General features: G+C 36.2%; 3 protein-coding genes across 10 annotated transcripts in view; 2 read left to right on the forward strand and 1 right to left on the reverse strand.

Moving 5' to 3' along the window:
- LOC107703541 (S-phase kinase-associated protein 2-like) overlaps positions 1–3,570 on the forward strand; it is a 20,693-nt gene extending 17,123 nt beyond the window's left edge. For both annotated transcript variants that reach the window (XM_016506212.1, XM_016506213.1), the window contains exons 6-10: positions 913–1,011; positions 2,118–2,245; positions 2,339–2,390; positions 2,484–2,591; positions 2,694–3,570. In XM_016506212.1, coding sequence (XP_016361698.1) covers positions 913–1,011; positions 2,118–2,245; positions 2,339–2,390; positions 2,484–2,591; positions 2,694–2,895 — 589 coding nt within the window. In that variant the 3' untranslated portion in view covers positions 2,896–3,570. The remainder of the gene's footprint in view (positions 1–912; positions 1,012–2,117; positions 2,246–2,338; positions 2,391–2,483; positions 2,592–2,693) is intronic.
- Positions 3,571–3,641: 71 nt separating this feature from the next.
- Positions 3,642–13,158, reverse strand: LOC107703540 (NAD kinase 2, mitochondrial-like). Of its 4 annotated transcripts, none has more exons than XM_016506211.1 (13): positions 13,099–13,158; positions 12,173–12,316; positions 9,673–9,761; positions 9,497–9,585; positions 9,327–9,408; positions 9,162–9,245; positions 6,729–6,865; positions 5,805–5,892; positions 5,524–5,667; positions 5,370–5,425; positions 5,189–5,242; positions 4,694–4,817; positions 3,642–4,306 (listed from the first exon to the last, which is right to left on the reverse strand). In XM_016506211.1, exons 1-13 carry the CDS (start codon positions 13,108–13,110, stop codon positions 4,171–4,173), a joined length of 1,239 nt encoding a protein of 412 aa, XP_016361697.1. In that variant the 5' UTR covers positions 13,111–13,158; the 3' UTR covers positions 3,642–4,170. The 4 variants fall into 4 exon arrangements, with proteins under 4 accessions (XP_016361697.1, XP_016361695.1, XP_016361696.1 ...); XM_016506209.1 differs by having other exon boundaries at positions 12,173–12,413; positions 12,927–13,143; XM_016506210.1 differs by having other exon boundaries at positions 5,524–5,619; positions 12,173–13,143.
- Positions 13,159–14,104: 946 nt separating this feature from the next.
- The window catches only part of LOC107703542 (glycerophosphodiester phosphodiesterase domain-containing protein 5-like), an 8,968-nt gene continuing 3,353 nt past the window's right edge, over positions 14,105–19,719 (forward strand). Inside the window, exons 1-12 of one of the 4 annotated variants that reach the window (XM_016506214.1) lie at positions 14,105–14,399; positions 15,037–15,236; positions 15,510–15,613; positions 15,837–15,930; positions 16,185–16,244; positions 16,336–16,434; positions 16,510–16,603; positions 16,741–16,886; positions 17,733–17,815; positions 17,924–18,074; positions 18,166–18,390; positions 18,545–18,702. In XM_016506214.1, the coding sequence (XP_016361700.1) occupies positions 15,057–15,236; positions 15,510–15,613; positions 15,837–15,930; positions 16,185–16,244; positions 16,336–16,434; positions 16,510–16,603; positions 16,741–16,886; positions 17,733–17,815; positions 17,924–18,074; positions 18,166–18,390; positions 18,545–18,702 (1,394 nt within the window). In that variant the 5' untranslated portion in view covers positions 14,105–14,399; positions 15,037–15,056. Of the gene's footprint in view, positions 14,400–15,036; positions 15,248–15,509; positions 15,614–15,836; positions 15,931–16,184; positions 16,245–16,335; positions 16,435–16,509; positions 16,604–16,740; positions 16,887–17,732; positions 17,816–17,923; positions 18,075–18,165; positions 18,391–18,544; positions 18,703–19,719 lie in introns of those variants that run through there. The other 3 variants (XM_016506216.1, XM_016506215.1, XM_016506217.1) reach the window with 3 other exon arrangements.

Here is a 19,719-nt window from a genome sequence, read left to right on the forward strand (position 1 = left end):
TGTTTAAATTATATAAATGCGTATTTGCTGAATGCTGACGAAAAACGAGAAAGTATAATGTTTGCCATTATATTACTAATAATATAAAAGCAATCATTATAATACTTTTTTGTATACAGTGGGTACGGAAAGTATTCAGACCCCCTTAAATTTTTTCACTCTTTGTTATATTGCAGCCATTTGCTAAAATCATTTAAGTTAATTTTTTTTCCTCATTAATGTACACAAAGCACCCCATATTGACAGAAAAACACAGAATTGTTGACATTTTTGCAGATTTATTAAAAAAGAAAAACTGAAATATGGTGCTGTGTGTACATTAATGAGGAAAAAAAAATAACTTAAATGATTTTAGCAAATGGCTGCAATATAACAAAGAGTGAAAAATTTAAGGGGGTCTGAATACTTTCCGTACCCACTGTACATTTTAATTTATTTGTTTAATAGTTCCTTCTGATTATTAGACGGACTTCTGTCCGTATTAGACAGAACTGTTAACTACGACAGCGAACAGGGAGAATGTGAACACTGCGCAGGCGCTGCCGTTCTCAGAGCCGTCAAAATAAAAGTCCCGCCTCGAACGCATCGGCCAAACAGAGAAACTTGTCGGCCGACCACTAGAGAAAACTATTCTTGCTGTTGCCAGTTTTCCTGGGCTCTGTCAATCTAACAAGTAGATCTCACCAGATGGTCTGCCAAACAGTCACATTTATTTCTATTTATGCGTTTTATGGAGAAATTACGCATTTTATGGAGAAATAATTGCAGTTATCTTTGTAGTGTTATTAGCCACTGGTAACATTTAGAATCCTTGACATGTAAAGCTGCAGATTTAACTGTATATATTTTTGTTTTTGCAAATTTAAATATGAACATATGAAGACCGTGAATTTATATTTTGCTGTCTTTCAGTTCCCTGGCTCAGAATACTGAAATTGTCCGACTGAATTTGTGTGGCTGTTCAGGCTTTTCCCCTGAATCGCTGGCTGAGATGCTGAAATCCTGCACTCGGTAAGGTTAACTTGTATACCAAAAAATCAAAAATGTGTGGTCCTGAGGAAAATGTTTCACTGTTTCCACAGAAATATTAAGCAGCATGACTGTTTGGAACCTTGATAATCAATGTTTCTTGAGCACCAAATCAACATATTAGAATGAGTTCTGAAGGATCATGTGGTGCTGAAGACTAATGTAATGGTTGCTGAAAATGCAGCTTTGCAATCATAAAAATAAATTACATTTTAAAATATTTTCAAGTAGAACTGTTCTTTTTGATTATAATATTTTACAATTTTACTGCATTTGATCAAATAAGTGCATCCTTGATGGGTATTCGAGACTTTCAAAAGCACAAAATCTTACCAACTTTTAAATGTTGGTGTACATCCAAAGACAAATAATTTCTTAATTATTATACTTGATGAGCATGGATTCATCATCAGAAATGTCAGAACGAGTTGTTTTTGCAGTCATTAAGTGCCTTTAAATACTGTGTAGTCACATTTCAAATTAAGTATTTGATACAGTGCACTTATTGTGTATGTTTTTACACTTATTTTAAAATATCTGCATGCAGTTACATGTACTTAATTTCTGTAAATACATCCCACCTCAATAGCAGCAAAAGTGTTTTACAATACAACTTGAACACAAGTACATTGTACTTTTTGACATGAGTACATGGTAGTCAGACACATGGGGCGGTGTTAGAGAGCTAAAGGTTAGAGAGTCTGACTTGTAACCCAAAGGTTGTGGGTTCGAGTCTCAGGTCCGGCAGGAGTTGTTGGTGGGGGAGTGAATAACCAGCGCTCTCTTCCACCCTCAATTTCACGACTGAGGTGAGACCCTTGAGCAAGGCACTGAACCCCCAACTGCTCCCCGGGTGCCGCAGCAATATAGCTGCCCACTGCTCCGGGTGTGTGTTCACTACTGTGTATGTGTGCTTAGATGGGTTAAATGCAGAGCACAAATTCTGAGTATGGGTCGCTTCACATTCACATAATATAAAGTGAGACGTATCTTTTCAAATTACATCAAGCATTTTACCTCTAAATTTCAAAGAAAATTATATTAAAAATATGACCCCTTTTAAAGCCCATAATTTTCTCTCTCCCCAGAATTGAAGAAATTAATGTGTCATGGTGTGACTTCAATAATCTCCATGTTCAAGCCATTGCTAACAACATTCCCTCCAGCATCTCTCAGCTGAACATCAGTGGTTACAGACAAAACCTCACCATGGAAGGTAAGGAAAGCAAGGAGTTCAGCGTTATGTAAATGCATGTGTAACCATTTCATGCAACAACAATTTATTTTTTTTTTTTTGTGTGTGTTTCAGACGTTAAAGCTGTAGTAAAACGATGTCCGAACCTTACAAATCTAGATTTGAGGTGCGTTCATAATTTGGAAAGATGATCGTGGATCAGATGCCTAATAGCAAACAGCTGGAGTTTCACATTCGGTTATGTGCTTTATCATTACAGTGATAGCGTGCTTGTGACAACAGACAGTTTCCCAGTCCTGCAGCAACTTTCCTCCGTGAGACATCTGGCACTGAGCCGCTGTTATCAGATCCACCCAGCTGCACTCATGTAAGAGATTTGTTGAATTCAGAAAGAAAAGACGAGCATTTTTTTGTTTGAGTACAGTCTCCGCTTACAAACACAAAATATTCCTTCTCTTTTTCTTTACAGTGACTTTGAAAAGTTTCTAAATTTGCAGACCCTGGAGGTCTTCGGGCTCATACAGGACAGCTACCTGCCCATTCTTTGTAAAGGTCTACCGCACATACAGATCAACACACAGCCTTTCTCCACTATGGCACGTCCCACCTCGGCATCAAGAAAGGATCGCACACTTTGGGGAATGCACTGTCGACTTGTGTACAAACATTGATGTTTTTAATCCAGGATGATTACAGGGTAAACCAAGTTGTAAAATAGCTTTTATAATAGTCCATATCTCTCTTAATTGTGCCCTATTAGAATTATTTGTGATTTTAAAAAATGTCTTTAACATCACTGGTAAGTCCTCGTTTTAGATTGTTAGTTTTAATTTTAGTGAAGATGACAATTGTGTTGGAGGTCCTGACAATCTTGAATTGAGTGGCGTTCTTATGTTGCAGTAAAGATCATATGGTTTATCACAAAATAAAAGATGAAGAGTGACTTAGTGTTTGGTACCAATAGCTATAATTTTGAAAATGAGTTTCACTAGATGTTTTTTGCTTCAAGTGAAATCTAGAATATAATGGTAGGTTCTGTTTGTCACTCAAGATCTGTTTTCCTGCCATGATCAAGTACAGTTCCAGTTTTACTCTAGGATTATCTAGTTTAGACAATGGTTTTATGGTAATCTTAAAATGTTCCCAAATAATTTTACTATACAGAAGCATTAAAACGGGTGCTTTCAGAGCAGAGAAAATATTGTGACTCTCTTCCATTTTTCGGATCAGTTTTAATGTTGGAAAACTTGAATTTTGTACAACTTTGGCTGTTGCTAGACATATTTTTATGAATTGTTTATACTGTCTGAATTGTAAATAAACGTATTGCTTTTTATTTAAAGCCATCCCCTTGTAAGTTTTTCTATTTTCATGTTCTTTACATTGCTACTCTCCAAACAAATTTCAATGTTACAAAATAAAGAACACTGATATTTTAAAGCACCAAGGGTCCTGAAAATGTGGTTTTACCAATTTCTGCTGTGTTTTAAGCCAGTGACCTGAGAGTTTGACACCACATCCAAACTTTTGCCCTATTGTGTACTTCAAAAACATTAAAATATAAAGTATTCAGGTTGCAGTTTCAGAAATTATTTTTTTTCTACATTTACAAAATACTTCTGTGCATGTTTGGCACAACAGTATTTAAAAAAGTTAATTAACTTTAAGTACATGCGCTTAAACATTTGCATCCATCACATTTCATAGTGATGTGACAATATAATGCTGGTGTTTATTTCTGAAGGCTGCAACCCAGAGGTTCATTTAAACACAGACTACAGAAGTGTGAAATCCTGATATATATACCAGTACAACCTATAACTATAAATGTTCATTTCATCTGCAAACCCCATCCTCCCTTAAAACTTGCTGTCCATCTCAAAGTCTGGCTTAAAAGACAATTATTCAGTCCTCAATAAATAAAGAATTTGATGTATCAAAAGGATTTAATCAAGAATGACAGTTCGCAACAGGTCCTCCTCATTTAAGCTGATTGTAGCAATGGCACCATCATTAAACTCGAAGGATGTCCCACCATCCACCACCATGCAGGCATTCCAGCACCTTGAGCGGACACAAACCCTACCGAAAACAAGAATATGAGCACAAGCACTGCATGTTTTCATCTTGCAGTCTTGTTTAGTCGAAAACATATGGAGAAACAGTTCATTTTCACACTATTTTCCTAATTAATGCTGTTCAGTTGCTTTGACACAATCTGTATTGTTAAAAGCGCTATAAATAAAGGTGACGACTTGACTTGACTTGATGCATTAGGTATTATGAACTAACAATATAAACAAATATTTTTTACAGCATTTATGATTCAAAACGTTCAGGTTTGTTCACAGAACATTCATATTAATTTATACAATTTGAAACGTTAAAAATGTTTTTGTAAACCAATAAACCAAGATTAATATTAATACTTAATCATTTACCAGACATTTGTGAGAAGATGGAACTCACTTTTTGGCAAAACCTCTTTGTCTGCTATTGGAAAATACTCTGTTGACTATCGGCTCCCTTATACTGAAGAAAAGTTTGTCCTCCTCTGGGCCAAAGATCAGCGACTCATTGTATGTTTCAGTCACTGAACACAAAAAGAGAGACCAATTATTTAATGTGCAGAATGTTAATTTTATACATTTAAACTATTACAACAATGATGAAAAGTCATTTTAAAATACAAATTATATATTTCAGTCACTGAACACAAAATAGGAGCCATTTATTTAAATTGCAGATTATTAATTTTACAAATTTAAACAATTTTTAAAATGTCATTTTAAAATACAAATGATATATTTCAGTCACAGAGCACAAAAATAAGCAGTTATTAAAATCGCAGAATATTATTTTAATATTTTAATTGTATAAATTTAAACAGGATTTTAAAAAAGTTAATTTGACACTATTATTTATACTTGTATAAACAAAACAAAAAAAGTACTTTGAACTCACCACTCTCAATGAACTCCTGATTTAAAGGAACATCCAAACCTGTTTTTAATTTACCTAAGATACAGAAAAGATAAAGATCATGCTTGTAGCGGCTGACGATTATAAACTGTTCAGTCATAGATCATATGTAATGGAGAATATGTTTAACTTAGTTAAATATATTAACTTTTGAGTTTCTAACCTATTCTAAGGACATCCTCCACTGCCTGCCCCACGAGTTTATTAATATTGTAGGACCTGGATGAAGGAACAAAAATGATTTAGTAACTCTTACATCTCTTGACATTTTACAAAGTGTTGTAAGATCACTTCAGTAAAGCACCGCTCTGACTCACCAGGCTTTCGATCCAGTTCCAGTGCAAATGCTAAGTCCTGAGCTCTTCTGCTTCTCCCACGGCCCGTCATCGATGGAGATTTCGTAGTATGAAGCCCTATGAAGTGAGAGGTTAAGATGGGGTTTGAAGGATTTATACTTCAACCTGTGGCAAACAGAAATCCACAAGTAAGGGGAGATGGGGGACGCATGGAGGGAAGGAGGAAAAGTGCTTGATGAAAAGCAGTGTTCATAGGTGGCGACTGGTTCTTTATATACAGAATGATGGGCAGGGATAAATACCTGGACGACAGGGACTCCCCAATGAAGATCTCATTGAGCCCTCGGACAGGGAGTAGGTGAGGCCTTTCAGGACTGTCGTGTGTCCTACCTGTCACAGAAATATGATAGCGTTGTTATCTTTGTGCCTCCTGGAACGATAGTTTTTGTAGTCTATACAACACAAAGATGACACAAACGTGTTCAGAGCAAAATCTTCTTACAAAGTAATAAATCAGGGTGGAGTGTTATTACCGCATACACACAACTTTTCCTTAACTGAAATAAAAATACAAAACTGGGAAAACTCTAGAATGAAGTAAAACATTTAAAAAAAATATTTGATACACGCTATATTATAAAACTATTATGAAACAAGTCACCTGCATTAAACAAGAAAATGCCAGTAGACAAAATAATAAAAATCAAACTCTGAAGAAAACTAAAACTAATGAAATTAAGACATTGAATTAAACAGAAAATAAAATAGAAATTAAAATGATTTTTTAAATAAAAAAATTAAGCCAATTTTTCAGTCTGTTAATTGAATATTTCATTATATTTGTACAAAATATAACCACATGTGCACAAAAAAAATCGAATTATTTAATTGAATAATTACTGAATACAGTAATGAATCAGTACAGCATATTTAATTATTTTTTATCTTTTATTTAATATTTAATTTATAATATTTTATAATTAATGTAATTATATATAATATATATTCATTTATTTTTATTTCCTTTTCAAAATATCTCGTTATTGCACTGCAAAAAAAAAATAGCTCATTCTCATTACTGTAATACAGTAATAAAATAATCCTTTCCTTTTTGATTTTGCTGTGAAATAGAACCTGGACATTGCTTGACAGTATTTGCAAAAATTAGAAGTGCGGCATAGAGGAAAGTTCTGTTGAGATAGCAAAGTGTACAACATGATTCGTACTGCTCTGAGTTTCTGTGGTGATGCGGTGCGCCTTGCTGTGCTGCTCGAGGCTCAGCTGCAGCTCATGCAGGTCCACTGGAGTCGGGTTGATCCCGGTGCCCTCCAAGTACATACGGATACGCTGACGCCACTGCCACCTAACGGAGACATTTACTTTTTAAAAAACAGAAAGAAAAAATAGAGAGGGGGTACATCATAGAAACAACAAAAAAGCAGGTAGAATGATGATAAGAATAAAAAAGGGCACCCCAAAAAAACAGGCGGGGTTTAGCAGCTCTAAAGTGGCATCATATCGGTCAGGTTCAATCTTGCTAAATAGCAGCACTTAAACGGTCAAATGTTGCCTGTTACTTTTCTCCACAATGGTAAGGCTGGATCAATCACAGTCATTTATGATTAAAGGATAAACATTTAATCATTTTATAGAATTGGTTGGGGTGGATTTTTATTTTTATGTCAGGTGCTAATCATCCGAACTGATGTAAGGAATAATTGACGACGGGCCGTTGAATTATTAGAAAAATAATGCACACCCAAGGTGGTGTTACACCTCGGGTGTGCATTATTTTTCTAATAAAATTCAACGGCCCGGAGTCAATTATTCCGCTTATACTACGGTTACCACACCTCAAGACATCGATCAGATGATATATTTAAAGGGATTCGTCCAGTTTTTGTACTTAAATCGCTATTGTGAGTAGGATTATTTCTTCCGCATCTCATCCAACGCCTCGTTTGCTAGTTCCAAAACGTCATTTAAAGCTGGTAATGGAGGCTTGAGCCGTTAATAGCATTCTAATGCAGTTATTAATGAAGTTATTAGAAAGAGAGTGAGAGTGACAGAGACACACAGAGAAAGAGAACGAGAAAGAGAGAGAGAGCTTGTGTGAATTAGGCTACCTCTGTGCGTCCCTCAACAGTGTTCTGCAGCAGCGTCTCTAAACAGCGCTGTTATTACCTCGCTAGTGAGAAATGTCATGTATAGCCTTTACGTTGCTACACTATATAGGCTAACTGATAAAATCGTCAGGGCAGCGCTGACAACACCTTTTTGTGCAAACTGCGTGACCGTAGTGTGCGTGTGCGAGCACGTGTGATTGCAGTAATTCCTGTGTGCTGTATAGGTACTGTATGCTAATTTCCGTTATTACAGTTAACTATGCGAAGTGATATGGAACTGTAATGCGGTCAAGAGAGCTGCCTGGAACTACGTTCGCCATGCGTTTCCCTGAAAATAATTGCACACCTCGGAACGTTCGTCAGCCAATCAGATTCAAGCATTCAACGGCCCCGTAGTGTGTGTGTATGTATGTATGCATGTATGTGTGTGTATTTATTTATTTTAATTATATTATATAAAACATTTTTACGTTACTTGTGTATATATATTCATAATTTAAATAAGAATTCAAATACGCTAGTAAAATTCGATGCGAGTGCCATTTTAGTTTTGAATTTCATTTCTGATTAATGATTATTTTGTCTTGTTTCTTTTTGCAGGGCCTGACTGCTAAACCACTGATAGGATTCACAGGAAACCAAGGGGTGAGTATGCAATTTTATATTAAACTGTTTGTTTTGTGGCCATAAACCACTTGAAATGTTGATTGTCATGTTCCATCATGGAGCCACAGACCTTGCATGAACCTGGGACCTCTCCCCAATTCTTGTGAAGTATCCTGGTTGTGTAGGTAATGCGAAAGCACTGAGACTTGTGTTGACTTCCTGCTACACAGTCATCCATTTCAGTAACCACAATATCCTCTGCTCACGGTTGCAAAATCAGCATCGAGGCAAAGACGGCCATTAGTATGGATCTTCAGGGTGTTTTATCTCCACTTTGTGTCTCTTTCTTGGACATACAGTGGGTACGGAAAGTATTCAGACCCCCTTAAATTTTTCACTCTTTGTTATATTGCAGCCATTTGCTAAAATCATTTAAGTTAATTTTTTTTCCTCATTAATGTACACACAGCACCCCATATTGACAGAAAAACACAGAATTGTTGACATTTTTGCAGATTTATTAAAAAAGCCAATCAGATTCAAGCATTCAACGGCCCCGTAGTATAAATAACTTATAATTCTTAGTGGACAATTTTTTTCGTTGACATGCAAACAAAAAAAACGCCCCTAGCTTTGAATACAGCTTAATGGAAGATTTGGCTTTCTAAGCTACAAAGCACCTCCCCCAAGAGGAAGACCAATCCTTGTCCCATAAGAAACAGTTATTAGCTAGTAACATTAGCTTTCCTGTGGGGTACATAGTCTATATCATACTTTTTTTTAAATTAAGAATTGCTCACTTGTACTAAAACTTTTTGAACTAGAAGTACTTTTGCTGAGTACTTCTGCAAGAGGTGTGGAAGAAAACAACTGAGTGCAAATTGGATTACTGTTGAGCGTAAGCAACAGTAAACAAGAGGTACCCACCTGAACTCAGCCTTCCTGAGTTTCTGTAAGGCCTCAGAAAAGGCATGTGTATAGTGCACAGGTAAACACAGGTGACCTTCTGACCTTTATATACAAAAACACAGCTACATTATATATGTATAAAACAAATAAGAAACAAACTTATGATAGGATATTTTTTATTACCTTTCTGGGTCTGTATTGACCCCCAATACAGGTTTGTTCTTATCATACACTTTACTGGCAACTAGTAGCATGGTGCCATCACCTAAAAAATAAACAAGTCTATTAGAATTTACCAAAAGAGAAAATAAGTTAAAACTATCAAGCATAAAAAGGCAAAACCTGAGCTTTACCTCCAGCAGAGATGATGGCATCGGCCCATCGTACTGTGTCCTCATCATACTCTCCTCTTTTGACAATGCGCACCTCAATGCCTTCTTTCCTACAAAAATGAAAGGAGGATGGTTTTGAAAACTGTTTGAAAATTCCTTCAAATACTGTCAGTTTCCATTTCTGATCATCATCTTACTGTAGGCTGTCCACAATCTGTCCAACATTGAAGGTGTGTAAATTGTGTCTCTCCAGAAGTCCAATGTAACTGGATCCTTTCAATGCAAGCTGTGAAGACAGATTAAATATCATAAACAATGGATTACTTCTAAAAGGGGTCCTATTATGCTCTTTTACAAAGTCTTGATTTTGTTTTGGGGGTGTACTAGAACAGGCTTTCATACTAGGTTGTTCGAAAAACACATTATTTTTCAGATAGTTTACATTATTACAACACCTCTCTCCCCAGTCTGGCATGAACGGCTGGAATAGTTCCTGTATCAAATGAAGGCCCGCCTTCTGAAATACGAAATATGCTGTGATTGGTTAGCTGGGCCAGTGTGTGTTGTGATTGGCAGCACTCGGCGCCTGGTCGGGAAATGTCATGCCCCTTACCATAGCCGCCTGCAAGCTTCAGTGTAAATATTGCCTCAAAATCAAATCAATTTGAGCACGATTTAAACCCGGATGATTGTAACCACTCTAAGTTCGTCTGCCTTGGGAAAGCTAGCGTGTCTCCGACATAGTGATAACACTCGTTGCCTTCTCTAGTGCAGCTCAACCAGGTCTCGTCCCATTTGTCAGTATGTGTGATATCACAAATCCCGGAAAATATGCGTTGTAGTCCAAACGAGTCGTTCGTTGTAGTTTTTGAAAAGTGATTTCTGTTAAATAAAATATCTCCTTTTGAATTGGACTTTGAGCTTTGTAACTTTGCAGATATTTTTTATGCTCAAACAGCAACATTACAGACTAACTAAAGTTGAAAAAGTGAAAAAGCATAATAGGACCCCTTTAACACTGTCTTTTCACATTATGTATAATGGGGTTAGTTGGTCTTGGACTTTTGCTGCAGGCATTGTTTGCTGCTGAATTGAACTGACAATAGTACAAGCAAAAAAAAAGGGAAGATAAAATATCTGACTCCTTTTATTAAGAAATATACATTTTCCTATAAAACACTGTCAGTTGAATATTGAAAACAGTAGTGAAGTCAAAAGGATTAGATAAAATGATAGTTTACAAAGTTAACCCGTCAATACATCCAGATATATAAAGATATAATTTTTTATGACGATATTTATGTGTTTATCTAATATCCAAATATAAATATCTTAAGTAAATTCAAATATAGATAGAGGGCGGAGTGAAGCAAGAGAAGGTGTGGAGAGAGAGAGAGAGACAGAGAGAGAGAAAGACTTCCCAATTATGGGAATTTGCGCTCACAATTTATAAACATAACCGCATTACACAGAATAGAGTGCAACGGTCAGGTTTCACAAAGTAAAATTTCCATTCTTTTTCTCCATATGGGAATTAATTTGAATCATAATTTGTAATCCTATAAGGACAGATCTACTGTGAGCTATGAGGTTAATCGATGGTATTTGCTTTTGCTGAAGCCGTCAGCCTGCAATATTTCAACTTATTTTAATAATCACGTTTAACTGTGGAAAAAATACATTACCCATAATTCAGCAAAGAAATCTCCACCATTTAGAAAATTGCAACAAGCTAAATTGTGCCAAAATAACTCTTTAGTGCCCATCCACTCCCATAAAGCATAACAAATTACTTATGCTGAATTTGGAAATGCATAAAAGTGTACTACTCTTACTTTTTCTGCCATTGAAAGATATTGTAAAAATAGAAAGAGTAGAATGCTAGTGGGCGGATCTGAATTCAGCAATCAGTCAGTTTTCATATGCATGACATGACTTAAAATATTTAAATGCATATTTTGCAGTATAGTTATAAAAGTTCAATATTTCTGCATCGTTTTTTATTTAATTACCTATTTGCAATGCTTCATGGGATTGCAGTTTGTAATACTTTTTTTTGTTGTTGTTGCTTCAAATCAGCCCGAAGCTGATTGCTTCATGGCTTAAAACTCTTAAATTAATTTTCTAAATTAAAACATTTTTTATTATTATAATTTTTTTGTTGTAAATCCCTATGAGGAAAATGAATGGGAAAAATAATTCCCAAATCAAGGCTGCTGGAAAAGTGGGTAGGTCACATTTCACTATGCAAATATTACAATGACACCATCGCCAGCGGATAGATTTTGAATGATGAGCATTTTGCAAGGGTTTTAAAGGAAAGGTTAATACACATTTCTTAAATGTTTATTACATTTATGACAATAAAAACACATATAGTACCTAAGGCTATTACACTATTAATACTATTATACACAAAAAGTCTGAAAGAACAATGTGTTAATGCGGAATGTATAGAACTGTGACTTTAATTTGTAGGGCAACCTTATTTGGGTTAGCCTATTTAGCGGGTGTAAATTTCTAAGTAAATAAATAAAAAAAAATTAATTTTAAAGTAAAGTAAAAATCCTGTGGTTAACATTACCTTAAGAGACTTTACGTCTATTTTTATACAGCACCCGCCTGAAAAGCATTAACAAGATAAACCGGTGTGTCTGATAAACAGGTGTATTCGCCTCATCACAAATGTCTGCTTACCAGCTGTTTAAGGTCCTCCTCCGACAGTCCCGCATAGCGATATCTCTGCTGCTCGAATTCATATCGTGTGGTCTTAGTCACAACCGCCACCTTCGCCGGTTTGAAGCCACATTCAGCTTGCGAAGCAACTTTACACACGGCGGTCTGATGAAAACACAGACGACTACAATAGCTCCCAGTGAAACCCGCCACTACTGGATTTCCATAGGAAAGGGATTTCCTTAAAGCTCGGGATAGCATTCTACTACCGCAAAATAGTATTGGGGAAAATGACCAGAAACCACAAAATGAATTACGCAATGAACATTGTCAGTCATTCAGTGCTTGAATCCTGTCCTCATCAGATAGACAGACCACCAGTCTACCACAGGCAATTCATTAAAGGGGCTTTACGGCTTCAGTATGCTGCAGGTGCTTGGCAAAGTAAATAAAAGCAATGCAAATTGTACTAAACACACAAGACTGATTTATCTATGGGGTTGTAAGGTGTTAAAGTAACCAGCAGTATTCAGTGACTGACAGTTAACCTGCTAACCAAGGCAAAGCACCTAATCTTACTTTCTAAACATATGACCACAGCGGCTATGACTGTGATCTGGCTAGCAGGTTGTCACCTGCTGGCTACGTAGTGTCTGAAGCACAGAAGGTCACAATTGCTGAAGGTTTCGTGCACGATGCCCTTTCTAAGTGTACGTGATCAGCTAGCTGATTACAGCTGTCAGTTTTAGCATGACAACCTGGCCACCAGCTCTACCTCTCCAAGCGCGGTGACCGATCACATCTCCGTCTATCTGCCCTCAGACATCTGAACGACGGAGAGCGCAAGTCTAAGCGATCCACGGAAACCTGGCGTTTAGCGTCTGCCTAAATACAGTACTTCAAAACACAAACTTGAGGCTAATAAAAACATCAGATCCCACACTCACGCATGCCGCCATCTTTAAAGCACGTAGCGCTGACTCGGTGGGCGTGGCTTTGGATAGAGTTTTTTTGTGCTAGTGTGCCCATACTGTACTGGCGCACGGAAGTCTAGGTATCTAATACATTTATGGAGAATATCTCAACAATTTACCCTAAGGTTCCAGATAACAATTAAAAAAAAAAAAAAATACAATAACTGAAAACCATGATATTGCTGTAACACTGGCTTTTCCATAGTTGATGACACTAAAAAAGTATATAATAAAAAGTTTCATGACATGTAACATGAGTTCTTGACAAGAGTACTCCGTTTATTATAGCAGTTATAATTAATACTGAACTCAAAGTTGTGTAATGTATCCCCTAGTTTTTTATGTACATCATATTATTTTATGTTTATTGTTTAAGCTCAGTAAAAAGTGTAATTGCTGACGAATGAGGTGGGGATTGTGCGTTCAATTAATTGGATCTTCTTGTTGTATCTTCTTCCTTGCTTGGAAGGAAAGTTTGAGCTTGAAGTTCAAAGTGTCAAATAATGTAGGTGGACGGAAAGTTCGGGAAGACAAGACTCTCCTTCTAAAAACTTCTTGATTGTGGAGAAATAGTGGTACCTTGGATAACTGCCCAACAGGATGGACGAGAGTTCTTGCCAACGACAGTGAACTACATTGAAATCTGAAGCAACATAGTTTATAACCCTACCCTCTTTAAAAATGTCCCTTCTTCCATTAGCCTGCCGCATTTGACAGTGACTTATAGGATGCACAAATAATTGCTATTTGTTATACGGGAATTTTATTTAGGGCTCCACTGTGCTTGTGTTGTAAATTTACGTTGCATTCGATTTACTGTTTAATAGACCAATATATTTGTTTATTAAAAATTGATTATTCATATCGATTTTTCAATTAATTCAAAATGTGTCTCCATGCATCAGTAGTTTTCAGCAGTTTTCGTCAAGACTAGTGAACAATCACTCAAAAATGTACGTGCACTGAAAGTGCAAAGCGGCCCCTCTTGTTATGCAAATTCAATTACATTTAACAGACGCTGACGCACAATAACACTACCATTCAGTAGCGCAGAGACACAAACCCAAGCAGAGAAAATTTAATCTAGAACTCATATTTATTCACGCTGTTGTTACCCATAACTGCAGCGTCACACAGTTGGTCGGGATAGATCAGTGAAGAAGCAACGGGAGGTATTTCCTTTCACTTGAGAAAGAAAAGCGGACAGCACACGGACAGACAGAGACACCGGCGCGCTTGCTTCTGACGTGACGGCGACCGGCTTCAGTTATTCGGTGAGATATTGAGCTACTTATCCTTTGCTCACACAGACAACATTTTGGCACGATTACCATACTGTGAAAAGCGATTATGTAAACAAGTTTGTCGGCTAGTGTCACCGTGATGTCCTTTCTGTGGGCTGTGGGACATTTGTGCTTCGCGTTATGAATACTTTTTTTGTTTAAAGGCTGAAAACCTGGTGTCTTCAATATTTGTAATCTACTTATTTTCAGGCACATGTTGATTAAGGCATTAGTATACAATGAGCCTTGCTGTAAATAAAATATCACTGAAAAATACAAATGCTGACCGCGGGAGGCAACTCTGCCAAAGTGAACGAATAGCAATTATTATTTATATTATAGATTAATTATTTAGTACAATTCCATCATTATTAGTTTTTTTTTATTCTTTCAGGATGAGAGTCATAGCCAAGTGTTGTATAATCAGCCTTGCATATGTAATGAAATTTAATTAAAATTGTACAATTGGAAATTACACTGGCATATAGCTGAAGCAAAGACAATATTACACAGTGACATTTTATAATATTCCACACTGATTATTAGTAACATCATCTCAATGCTTTAAACATAAACTGTGTACAATTATTAAGGGATGAAAGTAATTATTTTATTTATACATTGACAGAACCCTCATTCATCTCGCTTATGGGCGCAACACAGACCGAGCCAACCCTGAAGTTGGGTAAGCTGGAAATGGCACGCCAGAGGCTGCTACAGCGTTATGAGCACCAGCCCTTTGTCTCCTGTCTAGCTGGACTCTACGGCTGCCAGTGGAGGCGTTACCAGCTCACACATGCTCAGCCTGGACACTGCTGCTGCTCTAAGGTGCTCTCATGGTAACTTATAATGCTGAGATCATTTAAAAATAAACTGTTAAGCAAGTTAACTTGATCAAAGCAAATATGCATTGTCACATTAAGAGGAAATTTTGATGCAAAAAGAGTACTTCACAAAAATTCATTTTTTTTGTGTCCTTACATGCCCATGTGTGATTATTCTAGTAATATTTAGGTCATGTTGAAAATGCAATGATAATAAGCCAGATATTTATGCATTATATAATGGCTTAAAAAGGCTTAACTGTCTTTAATCTTGCAGCTGGAGTGTGGCAGTTTTGCTCTGATCGTTCTGACATTTTGTCTCAGTCTGGTGTTCCTGTACTTCTGGAGTGAAGCACAGAATGACTACAATGACTTTGACTGGTTTGTGTCATACATAAAATATACATTTTAGATTTTTTATTGACTTCCATTATTCATTACTGTTAATTTTGTTTAAACAAAGTTGTTTTCCAACCCGAAACATTTTTTTAATAGTTCAATAGACAGAATGACAATGGCACATATACATTTATTTAAAGATCTCTCAACGTAGGTAACTTAACTGGAATACACTAAAGTAATATTTTTTCTGCTTTGCCTCCAGGTTTAATTTTGGTAATCTGGGTTTCTGGTTTCCATGGTCCATAGTTTTGTTGATTCTTGCTGTTTTTTTGTTCACTTATGTTGCTGTTCTGCTGGTATGTGTTTTAAGAATAGTCATTCTCATAACCACTATTTTAATCTTTTTTTTTTTACAAAACCCCACAGTTAAGAAATCACTATTATAGTTTAATGGTCTCCATTGTGACAGATTAAATGTACTTATTGTATCCTAGTTGTCAATGTTTTTATTTATTTATTTTTTTTGCTTTTTATGCATAAAGTCTCCATAGCAAGTTACTAAATGGTCCATCCGATAATTTGCTGGTAAGAAATATGTTTACATTCACAGCTGCTGGCAGTTTGTCTTCTCTCAGAAGGCCAGAGATTATATTTACACTGGTGTCACAAGGTAATTTCATCCACATCTCGTCTATGTAACAAACTAAAAGTCTGAGACTTTATGGTTTATACTTTTGAATTGATGGTATCTCTTTTGATAGATCGGGATCTCAGTGACTGTGATTCTCTCCATTGTGGCCTCATCTATTCTCACAGATTTATGGAGCAAGGAGTGGATGACTGTACTTTTATCTTTTCAGGCATGTTTACTATCATAATATTGATATTGGAGCACATAACTGTGACATTTAATGTTCTCCATTCCCATTTGTCAGGTAACTGCTCCATATCTACACATAGGTGGTGTAGTTTTAATGACTCTATTATCTTGGCCAATAGCCTTGCATGTCTTCCGTATCAATATGAGAGGTAAGGATGAGTTTTTAGGTATAATATATTTCCAATATCCAAAAGCAAATATCCTTTTTTTTTAACCACCCTGATGCATCTTATGTCACAGAAAGTGCATATTTTTATGGTGAATTCTCTGCCTGTGTCTGTTTCAGTGAGAGGGATGTCCATCATTGTGCTGTACATAACTGTTCTAGTGACTCTGTTCTTGGTTCCTCTGGGCATGTACTCCCCCTGCATTAAAGAGAGGAGCAATCTGGGATCAGCTCCTGCTTTAATTGGACACAGGGGAGCACCAATGGTACACTTTGTTATTCTTCTTAGGCTTTTCAGGTTCAAGCACCAACCTTTGAATATTAATGTTTTTTTCTATGTTAATATACTTTCTAGTTTAGGCAAGGCGCCCCAGGTGAATAGGGTAAAAAAAATAAATAGATATTACCATACTTGAATTACAAACATGTTATGTTTAAATATGCAAATTAAGAAATGTATTATTAAATATGCACTAATTTACATACATTTCCAGAACAGAAATCTGAACACTGGAGCCAGGTTCAAAATTCTTGTTTAATTTTGTTGACATGTTAGAGTTAAAGACTTATAAAATAGGGATTTTGGATGTCTACTTTTATCGCTTCATAAATCAGAAAATACTGCCAACAGCTAGAAGAAATTGTATTTTGTTTTAGGAGTAAAGTGTTGTATAAAATCAGGAAAATTATATATTAATATACACAGGAGTAAAACAAAAAATACAACAAATAAAAGCCTGGTTTATTTGGGAATTTATGCATGAAAAAAAAAAAACGAATTTTGAGAAAACAGTCTTTAAAGATATGTATTGTAATTAAAATCTACAAATGCAAATAAGTGCAATAAAATAAACACTTTCCACTTATTTCCACTAGTATGAAAAAAAAATCACATTATGAAAGGCCAAATAACCCAAAATCCTAAAATTGACCAGTGCATGAAAAACGATATTTTTGCCTGAAGTGTCTTGGCTTAATGTGATAATTTGACTCCTAGTTCAGTATTTCTCAAACAATTATATCGATACTGTAGCAGTACATAATTGATCAAACATGCAATGTGCCATGTGCAGACTGAAAAAAAGCAACCCCTTTGTTGTATCTTCTCTCAGCTTGCCCCTGAAAACACCTTCATGTCTTTTGAGAAGGCATTGGCAGCTGGAGCTGATGGTCTGGAGACTGATGTAACTATCAGGTCACTTCTTTTACTCCAAAGAAGCTCCAAAACAAGCCTATTTTATTAATGATGCATCTATATTTGACCAAAAAGTCCTCTATAACATTGTTTTGTCTCTTGCTGCAGTTATGATGGAGTTCCTTTCCTCATGCACGATAAGAACCTACGCAGGACAACTAATGTAAAAGACGTGTTCCCAAACTGGACACACACCTCACCTGCCATGTTTACGTGGAGAGAACTGCAGAGTCTCAATGCTGGATCCTGGTTCTTCTCTGTAAGTCTTCAGGATGCTCTTTTACTCCTGAAAAAATTTGTTGTTATCTTACATTAAACAAAGGGTATTTCAATTATTATTTCCCACTCAGCAAGACCCCTTTGGAACAGCTTCATCTCTGAGCCCAGATGAGCAATTGCAAGCTCAGAATCAGTCTGTATGCACACTGAGGGACTTCCTGGATCTGGCTGCTCAACATGGGAAACTAGTGATCTTTGATCTGTATCGGCCGCCCAGGGGTCACCCTTATAGAGATGCCTGGATATCCCGCACCCTAGACGTCATCCAAAACGAGTCATCCATTCACTCCAGTCAGGTGTGCCATTACACTGTTACATTTTGGGGTTTACTCTGATAAATAAAACAATCTAAAAGTCTTTTCCTAAATAAAGTTACTCTCGTGTAGATTATGGTCTTTATGAAGTTTCTATAAATGATATATTATACATGTCTGTTGTGTTTTTACCTAGGTGTTGTGGTTGCCTCCAGAGCTCAGAGAGTTTGTACAAGAAATCGACCCAGAGTTACAGCAGACAACAGCTGAACTAGCACCAGTGGAGGACCTTCAGCTCAGACACATATCCAGACTCAACATCCATTACAGCTCCATGTCAGAGAAAGAAATCAGGTACTAGTAGATGAGCTAAAATTAAAATTATACATATATATATATATATATATATATATGCAATTATGGAATGGAGCGTGGAATAAAATATTCAAATAATTATCTAACTCATTAAATTACTTTGTTTAGAATCATTTATGGATACTGTATGAGCAAGGATGCATTAAATTGATAAAAAATCGATCAAAATTGAAAGTAAATTTATAATGATAAATTAAATTGTTTCAAGTAATATTCAGTAATATTACTGTTTTTACTGTATTTTTTTATCTAAATGCACTCTATATATACAGTCAAACCAAAAATTATTCAGACACCAGATATAATTTTTGATATTTTTTACTAGTTGGTGCAGGATACTATAGTTCAAAATTATTCAGACATTTTAACCTGACCATGTTTTGCTTAAGTGAATTTGTTCTGACACAGTTTAACTCTGAGTTCTTGTCATATTTTATTACCAATTTCTAAACTATAGCGAATAAACTGTGATAATGTGTGAAATGTTGAAGGTGTCTGAACAAATTTTGGTTTGACTGTGTGTATATACACTGAACAAAATTATAAACGCAACACTTTTGTTTTTGCCCCCATTTTTCATGAGCTGAACTCAAAGATCTAAGACTTTTTCTATGTACACAAAAGGCCTATTTCTTTCAAATATTGTTCACAAATCTGTCTAAATCTGTGTTAGTGAGCACTTCTCCTTTGCCGAGATAATCCATCCACCTCAAAGGTGTGGCATATCAAGATGCTGATTAGACAGCATGATTATTGCACAGGTGTGCCTTAGGCTGGCCACAATAAAAGGCCACTCTAAAATGTGCAGTTTTATCACACAGCACAATGCCACAGATGACGCAAGTTTTGAGGGAGCGTGCAATTGGCATGCTGACTGCAGGAATGTCCACCAGAGCTGTTGCCCGTGAATCGAATGTTCATTTCTCTACAATGAGCCATCTCCAAAGGCGTTTCAGAGAATTTGGCAGTACATCCAACCGGCCTCACAACCGCCGA

Source organism: Sinocyclocheilus anshuiensis, unplaced genomic scaffold (assembly GCF_001515605.1).
Source record: "Sinocyclocheilus anshuiensis isolate Anshui unplaced genomic scaffold, SAMN03320099.WGS_v1.1 scaffold330, whole genome shotgun sequence".
Lineage (NCBI taxonomy): Eukaryota > Metazoa > Chordata > Actinopteri > Cypriniformes > Cyprinidae > Sinocyclocheilus > Sinocyclocheilus anshuiensis.